The 11,361-nt window shown below is 52.2% G+C and overlaps 1 protein-coding gene across 1 annotated transcript in view; it reads left to right on the top strand.

The window, feature by feature from the left end:
• Positions 1-11,361, top strand: part of LOC146251882 (plexin-A2-like) — a 77,831-nt gene that overhangs the window by 58,541 nt on the left and 7,929 nt on the right. Inside the window, exons 20-23 of the mRNA XM_084681393.1 lie at positions 3,528-3,594; positions 4,045-4,191; positions 5,081-5,240; positions 6,603-6,706. Coding sequence (XP_084537519.1) covers positions 3,528-3,594; positions 4,045-4,191; positions 5,081-5,240; positions 6,603-6,706 — 478 coding nt within the window. The remainder of the gene's footprint in view (positions 1-3,527; positions 3,595-4,044; positions 4,192-5,080; positions 5,241-6,602; positions 6,707-11,361) is intronic.

Here is an 11,361-nt window from a genome sequence, read left to right as displayed (position 1 = left end):
ACATGAGATTGCATTTCCGGGCTAAAAGCTTTTTGAAAGCCGTTAGTCTTTTGACAGTCTGTCCTTGTCTCTCCTATTCCATCTTCTCCTCGCCATGAGCTGTTTTTTGGCTGTGTAGTGTTCTGTACCATTATGCTGACTTGTCCTTGCTCTCTGTATCTCTCCCTCTCTTCCTCAATGTCTCTCTCCAATTCTCTCTTTTGTTGTGCTTTTATTCCTGAGGACACTTCCATTTTCTTTGTCCTTCGGCCCATCTTCTCTCCTCCTCTTATTCTGTCTGTCCGTCCCCCCTGTCTCACTGTCCCTTTTCTCTTCCTTCTGTCTGTCTATGATGTTAGACCCCCCCATTGAAGCAGTGACACCTTAGCCTACTGCTTTCCTGAGACCCTTCCTGGAGAGGTTGTGTTCATCTCTCTCTGTCCCCTCTCTCTTTCGCTCTCTCTTCCTTCCGTTGTCTTCCATGCCCTTCCTCCCTTCGTCTTGCATACTTGTAATGGAACAACTGATTTTTTGTTCAGCAGTGCCTATCTCTCTCTCTCTATTGCTTCAGTTCGGGGGTTTCCTAATGGTATTCCCATGCTTCCCAGCACAGCAGTGTTATCAGACAAAATGGTGTATGTACTTGTGTGTGTGTGTAGATTTTGCCCTCTATTCGAAGACGGTGTGTTGCCCACTAAGCTGTCCCCTCGTCGCCTGTTTACCAGCACCAGGAGAAGGCAGAGGAACAGCAAGCCTCTTGTGACGCTCTACGGGACAATGAAACCCTGATGTTCATTAATGAGTCTCAATTAAAACGAGGAGATGGAGAAGAGAGGGAGGAGGGGTGTAGCAGAGCGGTGTCTCCCTAAGCCATCCAGAGATATTAAGGAGACTCAACACAGCCCTCGCACAAAAGGCTCCATTTGATTTCCTATTGTGGGACTTGCTGAGCTTATTAAAATGCCTAATAGCTTTCATTAACTTCTTACACACTCTGCTCCCTGTCTGGGTGGGGGAGAAGGGCAGGTGGGGGAGGCTTCTGTGTGGAATGGAGGGGGCAATTACTTGGGAAAACGTGGGTATTGTCCTAAAAACACTTTCTTTTTGGGGGTTTATTCAGCTTGAAAAAACAGCCACGGGCGTCTTTGGAGATGCCTCATTATTCCTTCAGATGAAGTCTTCAAATAAAGCAGGAGAGATGCCCACGCTGCATGGAGTGTGGGAGCTCTTGTTGTTGTAATGTGGGACTGTGTGTGGATGGGGAAGTGCGTGTGTGTGTGTGGTCGGGGGAAGGGGGCAGGGTGCACACATATACACACACACACACTTTCCTCATTGGACTACATAGAAGATGTCCATGGATGTCCATCCATCCAGTAGACAGCATAGTGACCAGCACACACAAACATAACACACACACACACACTCATACACAGATGGGGACAGAACCGTTAATAATTCAGAAACAGCCTCCAGGCCTGACAGACAACGGCACCTCCACACATCAAACAAAGGACCATGGTGGAAATAACTTTTGTGTGTTGGTGTGTAGTTTAGTGTGTGCATAGCTGCACTCACTGTGCCTCGGTAAGTTTGATCTCGGTTCCGTCAGCAGGATCAGTGCTGGACACGTGTGTGTGCATGAGTCATCTCATATTCCTTCAAATAGATAGCGCAATTATCTCAGTAATCATGATCATCTCACTGACTGTCCATTCAGACAGTGAATGGATGTAATCATCCCTGGTGTATTCACTGGCTGGCTGTCCTGATACTGGGGGAGCTAGAGCCTGGCTGGGCTGGTCTGTCTCCTTATTGCCTGCCAGTTCTGATGCAACCCCCCCCCCCCACACACACACACACACACACACACACACACCAATATCGCCACCGCAGGCCTCAGCCATTAGCACAGTGCTTTTCCCTTTCCCACCCCTAAGAGGGCCATTTTCTGTCTGAGAATATGTGAGCGTGTGTGTGTGTGTGTTTGTGTGTGGGGCCAGGTAAACATGCCACATGAGCCCCATGAGCCCCAAAGGCAGAGCAGGTGTGGGTTAGAGCTGTGCTAATGATGATGTTAGCAGGTAGAAACACTGCTAAGATATCAAGAGGGAGAAGGCCAACTCTGACGGAGAGCGAGAAAGAAACAGAGAAAGAAACAGAGAGAGAGAGAGAGAGAGAGAGAGAGAGAGAGACAGACAGACAGACAGACAGACAGACAGACAGACAGACAGACAGAGACAGACAGAGAGAGACAGACAGACCGAGAGAGAGAGAGAGAGAGAGAGAGAGAGAGAGAGAGAGAGAGAGACAGACAGACAGAGACAGAGAGAGACAGACAGACAGACCGAGAGAGAGAGAGAGAGAGAGAGAGACAGACAGACAGGGAGACATAGACAGACAGAGAGAGACAGACAGACAGACCGAGAGAGAGAGAGAGAGAGAGAGAGAGAGATAGACAGACAGACAGACAGGGAGACATAGACAGACAGAGAGAGACAGACAGACAGACAGACCGAGAGAGAGAGAGAGAGAGAGAGAGAGAGAGAGAGAGAGAGAGAGAGAGAGAGAGAGACGGACAGACAGACAGGGAGACATAGACAGAGAGAGACAGACAGACAGACCGAGAGAGAGAGAGAGAGAGAGAGAGAGAGAGAGAGAGAGAGACAGAGAGAGAGAGAGAGAGAGACAGACAGACAGACAGACAGACAGGGAGATAAAGAGGGAAGCCTGTACAGTTAGGTGTTGGTATTCAGGAGCTCACATTGTAACCCTTTCATCTATCTTTCATGCTCGTTAACCACTCCTATCTGGGTGCTTTTCTCCTTCATCTCTCTCAGGCTCTCCCCATTTTTTATTTTCCTTAATAACTCTCGTTTTATCCCTTGTCTGTACCTGGGGCTATCTGGGGAATCAGGGCTCGAGCTGTTTGTCTTGGCACGGAAAGAGGGATGAACAAGCGGAGTGGATGAAAGAGAGAGCGCTCCTTCTCATTCCTCCTCTCTCGGTTGGAAAGTGTCTGGAGGTCACTGCACACTCTTGTATTTTCATGCCCAATCAACCCCAACAGTCGGTGTGTGTGTGTGTGTGTGTGTGGTCCTGTGTGTGTGTGTGTGTACTCACTCAGACGTTCCCTGTCCATGACAGAGTAGCTGAGTCTCGTCACAGCAGTAGCTCTTCTCTCTTCACACACCGTGTTCTAGACCTCGCACAGCCTCACACTCCCACAGCGCCCCCACAGCGCCCCCACAGCGCCCCCACAGCTCCCCCACAGCGCTCCCACAGCGCCCCAACAGCGCTCCCACAGCGCCCCCACAGCGCCCCCACAGCGCCCCCACAGCGCTCCCACAGCGCCCTCACAGTGCTCCCACAGCGCCCCCACAGCGCCCCCACAGCGCCCCCACAGCGCCCCAACAGCGCCCCCACAGCGCCCCCACAGCGCTCCCACAGCGCCCCCACATCACAGGAAGAACACTCCCACAGCCTGTGGTAATCCAGCTGTTGAAGGTACCACTCAAACCTCAGTCTTTGTCTCTCTTTGCCTTCAGGACGGAGTCTGTGGCAGAGAAGATGCTGACCAACTGGTTTGCCTTCCTTCTCCACAAGTTTCTTAAGGTGAGTGGTTTCTGTGTGTCTGTTGTCTGGGCCTCGGTGTGAGGGTTTACAGGGGCCATGTGGCCATTTCATGTGCCCAGCCTGCCCACCAATACCCACCCCCCGATCCCCCCACCCCACCCCACCCGCCCACCACTTCCTGCCTCTCAGACAGACGGGAGCAGTCACAGCACAGCCAAACAAATGGCAGTCTTGGAACCTGTCATGTTCCTCAGATAAATAATGCAAGATAATGCTGCCTGATATGTGTGTGGCTTATCTCAGTAGGAGCATTAGTCATTTCATAGTGAGTAATGTGAAGCTCATTGGAATTCTTTCCAGTGGGAAGGCTTCGTTTCTGACATTTTTCTTGTCGAGGTTTGGTGTTATGTGTTATGCTCTTGCGTCTTCTCATGTTCTATTTGTGTGTGTGTGTGTGTGTGTGTGTGCGTGTGTGTGTGCTCTTTGCAGGAGTGTGCCGGAGAGCCTCTCTTCATGCTGTACTGTGCCATCAAGCAGCAGATGGAGAAGGGTCCTATAGACGCCATCACTGGAGAGGCCCGCTACTCCCTCAGCGAGGACAAGCTCATCAGACAGCAGATAGAATACAAGACCCTGGTCAGTCATACACCCACACACACCGTCACACACACACACACACACACTATTACATATAAACAATCACACAAACACTCACAGCAACTAAACTTTTTCCATGTCAATTCTAATCCCAAATCCCTTAATAGTGATACTTTAGCAGTGTGAGGGCTTTAGTTCTGTCACTACTGGGTAGATAATGATCTTGTTGGTGACAGTGTTGCTCCAACAGCAGAGCAGGAAGGCACTCACACACACACTCACTCACTCACACACACACACACACACAGCAGCAGCAGCACTCCAGTGCAACATGACAAAGCTCTGATTGCTCTGACAGGGACTGGGGCTCATTACAGGCTAATACCCCGCCAGAGCTGGAAATTGGTGTCCCGCCGAAGGTGTGAAATTAGATTTTGGGACGGCGGCGAGCGCGGAAATGGTCTGTTAGAGCTCCCGCCACGTTCAGAGCAGACTGTAATGAGAGGGGCCTCCAGCGGAACCTGTGTCCGGAGCAGGACACCAACCCTCTCTCCCCTTCCTCTCTCTCTCTCTCTCTCTCTCTCTCTCTCTCTCTCTCTCTCTCTCTCTCTCTCCCTCTCCCTCTCCCTCTCCCTCTCCCTCTCCCCTCTCCCTCTCCCTCTCCCTCTCCCTCTCCCTCTCCCTCTCCCTCTCCCTCTCCCTCTCTCTCTCTCTCTCTCTCTCTCTCTCTCTCTCTCTCTCTCTCTCTCTCTCTCTCTCTCTCTCTCTCTCTCTCTCTCTCTCCCCCTCTCTGATCCCATTCTGGCATTCTTGTCATTCTCCTCCTCTCTTCCTCTCTCCCTTCTCTTCCCCCCCCTCTCCCATTCCTCTGCCCTTGCTCCTGTCTTGTCCTCCCGCTGACGTTCTCTCCCTCCGTCCTCTCCCGCAGATTCTGAACTGTGTGAACCCAGAGAATGAGAACAGCCCTGAGATCCCTGTGAAGGTGTTGAACTGTGACACCATCACCCAGGTGAAGGAGAAGATCCTGGATGCTGTTTATAAGAACATGCCCTACTCCCAGAGACCTCGCGCTGTCGACATGGACCTCGGTAGGTCACCCTCTGTCTCTCTCTCTCACACATACACACACACACACACATATATTGAAACGTATCACTACCTAAACAAACGTCAGTCAGGATGTGTGCTGAGGTGAGATGTGTACTTGCAGGGGCCCCTCTGAGTGTTTGCCTGGCAGACTGTCACGCTGATTGGCAGTGTGTAGGAGGGGTACAGATAGTCTCCATAAAGTGTGTGTATGCTTGGTTGTGTGTGTGTGTGTGTGTGTTTCTGGCCGGCCTGGCTGACCCAGGTAAGAGCTGACAGACGGACTCCGCAGGCCCGTGCCAGGCCCACTCCCACACAGTCTGCCGCTCTCCACACCTCCCTCTCATCCTTCTCATCCCCCTTTCCTCTCTTCCGCTCCCACTTCACACGGATGAAGGGAAAGAAAAGCCCCCCTATGTCCGGTGCAAATCACCCTTTCACCACACCGGGGGTAGGGCGGAGGGAGAGGAGGGAGGGAGGGAGAGGAGGGAGAGATGGAGGGAGAGGAGGGAGAGATGGAGAGATGGAGGGGTAGGATGGAGGGAGAGGAGGCAGCGTCTGGCAGTGGCACAAAGTAATAAAGGCCAGTCAACGGAGGAGAAAATCAATGATCACTGGCAGCATGAGTGCCATGGAGCCCATCCATTTCCACATCTACGCCCTGATTATCATTTCATTACCGGACGACAAGACGTCAACACACCCTCTTCTCCCCCCCATCTCTCCCTCCAGACCCTTTTATCCTTTCCACTGATTCTCTTTTTTTTGTTGTTGGGAAAGGATATGATCTGTCCTCCTCACTCCCCCCCCCGCCCCTCAGGGCTCGGCGTGTCAGCTGTTGTGCACGGCAATGCACAAGTGCCAATTAAGGCGTGCAGGCTGACTGCCTATCTGTCCTGAGATTGCTGCTGTGTTTAATCATGTTTATTCAAGAAGCCCTTCAGTGCCAGACCAAGGACCAGTGTAGTCTGGGCTCCAGACAAACAAGCCTGTTGATGCTAAGTTTACCGCAACATCCTGAGAGGTCTTTAGTAAAGCTTGTTTGTAGATGTCGGTTACTTCCAGGCAGCTGGAATGTTGCTGGTGTGTCTGGACTGTACTGACTTCCAGTACTGTACAGATCAGGCACTTTGAACAAGCTTATGTATGGTGTTGATTTCCTCAAAGAGGGACAGGTCAACTCTCTCCTTACACCCTGATGAAGCTAGCCCATCACGCAAACACCAGTGAGGAGAATTTATTATTACAAATGAATTGTGAATAATCTTGTTGTTTACGGACTTGCTTTGCTGGTTTGTGATAAAGATCAGAATGTGTGTGTGATGAAGTTGTGTATCTGACCGTGTGTGTGTGTGTGTTCTCAGAGTGGCGTCAGGGCCGCATGGCCCGGGTGGTGCTGCAGGATGAAGACATCACCACCAAGATCGAGAACGACTGGAAGAGACTCAACACCCTCATGCACTACCAGGTATAACACATCACACACTGCACTGTCATGTCCAGGAGGTGGTTGGTCAGGCTCCTTATTTACTGCAGTCAGACCTGCATGTCAGAGCTACTTCTATTGGCTGAGTTGTCCTAAAGAGGCCTATTAGCATGGCCGGGCTGGGACTCTCCCCATTCTGTCTGTCAGAGCAGAGGCCAATTAGAGCACAGGTGGCTGGAGAATGGAAAGCTCTGCGCCTCTGCTCTCCCCTGGTTTAAAGTTCCTTGCTCTCTCTCTCTCTCTCTCTCTCTCTCTCTCTCTCTCTCTCTCTCTCTTTCTCTCTCTCTCTCTCTGCCTCTGTCCAACAGCTCAGGTCCCCCCCCTGCTCTCTCTTTCCCGGCTGGTGGAGGAGAGGATGAAGGAAGGGGTCAGAGTGTTAAGGAGAAATAGGGAGGAGTGTATGTAGGTGTGTTAGAGAAAGAGAGAGAGAGAGAGAGAGAGAGAGAGAGAGAGAGAGAGAGAGATAGAGAGGGCAGCCTTTGCCAGAACACATGAATCTTTTAGTAGAGCAAGGGTCAGCAAGCTCCAATTACTCAGCGAGGGACACCATCTGCCCAGAGCAGTCAGCCTGCAGCCATGGGGCCCTGCAGCCATGGGGCCCTGCAGCCATGGGTCTGGGAGGCAGGAAAGGGCCAGGATGGAGCAAGTTGTGGGGGTAGGTGGGGCCAAAGTAGAGGACTGGTACCTGGGGCTCTCTAAGACCTTGTGCCCACAGAGCAGAGGCGAAAGGCAGAATCATTAAGCAGGTGTTAAGGTGAGGTGGGGATGGGACAGACATAGTGCATCATACTGAAGTGTCCTTCATGGACTCAGCCTCCCCTGCTGATTCCATCCCCTCTGGGTCTCCGCCCTAGCTCGCACCCCTCCCTCCATTCCTCCCTGTCTCCCCTCCTCCTCCTTCCTTCCTGCCTCTCTCTCTCTCTATCTCCCTCTCTCTATGTCCTTAGCATCTCTCCCCCCAAGTCTCTGCAGAGCTCCAGTTGTGGATAAAGAGTGAGAGAAAAAGATAAAGAGAGAGAGAGAGAGAGAGAGAGAGAGATAGTTTATGAAGGGTGAAATATTGGTAGGACTACACATACCTGAGTATCACAAAGACTATCTGGGGCTTGCATGTGAATGTGGGCTTGCTTGCGTGTGGTGTGTCGAGGTGCGTGTGCGTGTGTGTCTGTGGCAGCTGCGGTGGCACATCTGGCTGGCCGGCTGGCACAGAGAGAGGGCACAGCTCATTAAGGAGAAGACAGAGAGAGAGAGAGAGAGATAGAGAGAGAGAGAGAGAGAGAGAGAGAGAGAGAGAGAGTGACATATGCAGAGTTAGGCTGAGCCTCACCCCCGTGACTCTCACATGTAAGACAGAGAGAGAGAGGGAGGGGAAAAGAGAGGCCAGACAGAGACACATTAAAATGCATGGGGCTCGTTCAAACCAAACTAAGCTGTACGGCTGGCTATTGAGTCTCCTCGTGGGGAATGATAGTTTACATACCCCAGAAATGGAAATGCACATCTTCTTCACCCTTTCTCTGCCCATTTTAAAACCATGCATGCTTTGAACGTGGGAGTGTGGGAGGATTTTTAGTACTTTGGGAGAGTCTCAGTGTGAAGACTGAATAAGCCTGATCTCTCTCTCTCTCTCTCTCTCTCTCTCTCTCTCTCTCTCTCTCTGTGTCTCTCTCTCTCTCTCACACCCACCCACACACACATACACACAAACACTGTCTGTCGCATTAATACACACACTTTTTTCTTTCCCTCACACACTTTCACACTATGCTATCTCACACTCTCTCACTCACACATGCTCCCGCTGAAAAACACACACACACACACACAGTCGGACAGAGGAGGGTAGATAAAAGATTTATGAGATAGGAGAGTGCCTGGCTGATTGCTGATTTTGATCTCTCTTTGTTGATTAGTCTGCCTCCTTGTCAAAGGGAGCTTTTCATCAGACCAACGTACTCTCCTCTTCCTCTTCCTCTTTTCCATTAGTCTCTCCCTCCCTCTCTCTCTCTCTCTCTCTTTCTGTCTCTCTTTATCTATCTCTGTCATTCTCGGAGGTGACAGTGTTAACCTTCTGGCTGTTTAACATTGTAACATTGGGCTGGAGGAGGATGGTGTAGGGATGGCAGCTCCGTTGCAGTTAGCTTTGGGAGAACATTCTTACACCGTAAACCTTGAAGTATCCAAACTGACTGACCTACAGCTGATCTACAGCTATGTGTTGTGGGTAAGAATATATTCCCTGAACACCCAGTCAGGCTTTGTGACTGCTGAGGAGGAGGCATTGTCCTGAAGAGTGGGCTGAAGTTTGACGCAAAACTTCTCCCACCCCACCCTCTCTGTTTAGTGACCTTGTATGTCCCCCCAACCCCTGCTGTGTGGTGGGGGCACCACGATGACCTCACCAGCAGGCTGAGCCAAGCTCCTGTTACCCTCCTCCTAGACTATGGAAGGTGCACTCGGACATCTGGGTCTATTTTGAACAGCTCCAGACACAACAGATATCTCCACTGTGCCAGGTAGCTATCTGTGGATCAATGGGAGACTCAGCCACAGGCAGCTCCCTGCTGCGCCACACAGCAAATCAAACACACCCCCAGAATCTGACTTGCCCATTATCACTCTGAGACACAGGAGATCTCTATCAACCCAGTGGACGACCACAGCCCGAGGAGGAGAGACAGTTAGCATGACTGTGTGGTGGAAGCCTGCAGCCCAGAGGGCTACGGGGCCTTAATGACTGTGTCTGGTGTTCCAGCTGATTGAGCCATCTCTGCAATACCAAAGAATGTGCTCTGATCACAGACAGCCAATACTCTGGTTAGCAGCAGTCCCCTCAGCTGATGAAACACAGCTTTTAACTGAGCGCCAGAAGTATTCTAACGAAGCTTTCCTGCCTGAGCACTCCACGGAGGGTACGTGTGGAAAATGAGGCGCTTTCCCTGACCGCCATCACCTCACCTGCAGGACAGCCCCTTCTCCAGCCCCCTCCGAGATGTGGCCCTCTGGCCCTGACAGTCTCCCACTCTCTGTAGCATTGATCACATATACTGGACTACCTGGCCTGTTGCTGTAGCCTCGAAAGGAAAGTCCGGTGTCCGGCCTGTGATAAGCATCCAGAGCTGTAGGGACCTGGCGGGGGGGTCAGGTGGGGGTGGGGGTCAGAGATAGAGGGATGTGGGGGTCCGCAGCTCGTGGCTGTCTGATGGAAGGCTTATCACAGGGAGAGCCAGCCTCCCTTATCACACCTGGCCACTATCAGGCAGGAGCTGCATTATCCCTGAAGGGCGAAGCCAGACACCTTCAATCATCTTCACTATCACACACACACATCTCATGCGCTGTACTGAAGCTGCTGCACACACACACACGCACACTCTCCCTCTTCCTTCCTTCCTTCCTCCTCCCTCCTCTCTCTCTCTCTCTCTCTCTCTATTCACATACCTAGCTTAGAAATTGATAGAGAGAAAGATAGAGGAGGAAGGAGTGAGAGAAAGAGAAAAAATCGAGTTCAATGCTTGTCAGAGAGAGTCTGTCATATTTGGCTCTCCAGAGCCTTCCCAGGTGTAATGCTGTCAGTTCTGGCGAGTTAGAGTAGCATGTGATGGAGAAGTTTTGGATTGAAGGAGAAAGAGAGAGAGAGTTAGAGGTTGGGGATGAGAGGGGTCTTCAAACTCCCAGAGTACCCTGGGGTCGGCGGGCAGAGCGTTTTTCATTTCACTCTAAGAGGTCATCCGGGTGGCGAGGCACCGTTTCTGAGAAGGATATTGTTCCTGCCCCCCCTGCTCTCCCTCCGCCCCCCCCTACCCCATTAAGAGTCTCTCCAGCGTGGCTATTATAGGAGGCCAAGGCTCCACCAGCAGCCCCCACCCTCGACCCCCCACTAATGGGCCTGCGGAGATTAGTGAGGGGGAGGAGGAGGAGGAGGAGGTGGAGCAGGAAGGGGGTGAGGAAGGGTGAGACGCCCACTCGTCTCTCTGTGCCGATCCAAATGCTGGTCATTAGGAGCTGGAGTGAGCAGATGAGGGAAGGAGGAGGATGAGGGCCCTGACCCAGCAGGCTGCAGGGGAGGCAGCTTAGTCCATGAAAGGAAGAGGTCTTCTTCTTTAAATAGAACCTCAGGAGTTTCTCTTTCATCTCGCCGCTCTCCCTTTCCTGGTCCCTCCCCTTACTCTTCCTCTCCCTCCCTTTGTCTCCGCCCCCCCTCTCTCCCCTCTATGACTCCTATTCTTACCGTACTTCTTTGAGCTTTGTTTGTAAACGTCACCTCCCTCGGTCTGTCTCTCTCTCTCTGTGTTTTTATGATCCAGTACTGGCAGGTTTGCAGCAGGGTGGCAGTAGAGTGGCAGACGTGTCAGTGGGAGGCCTAGAGCCTCGTCCCGTCTCTTTGCCCTCCCCCTCCCCCTCCCCCTTGCAGGCTGGCAGTAGTGGCCATGACAACGAGACGCATCATGGTGGCTTCAGAGACTGCCGTCAGCCACTCACATGGAGCAGGACGCGGAGGGAGGGAGGGAGGGAGGGAGGGAGGGAGGGAGGGAGGGAGGGAGGGAGGGAGGGAGGGAGGGAGGGAGGGAGGGAGGGAGGGAGGGAGGGAGGGAGGGAGGGAGGGAGGGAGGGAGGGAGGGAGGGAGGGAGGGAGG

This window comes from Hypomesus nipponensis, chromosome 18, assembly GCF_054491055.1.
Source record: "Hypomesus nipponensis isolate SF chromosome 18, ASM5449105v1, whole genome shotgun sequence".
NCBI classification, from domain to species: Eukaryota; Metazoa; Chordata; class Actinopteri; order Osmeriformes; family Osmeridae; genus Hypomesus; species Hypomesus nipponensis.
Note: the sequence above shows the minus strand (reverse complement) of the source record. Positions and strands in the feature narration are given on the sequence as shown.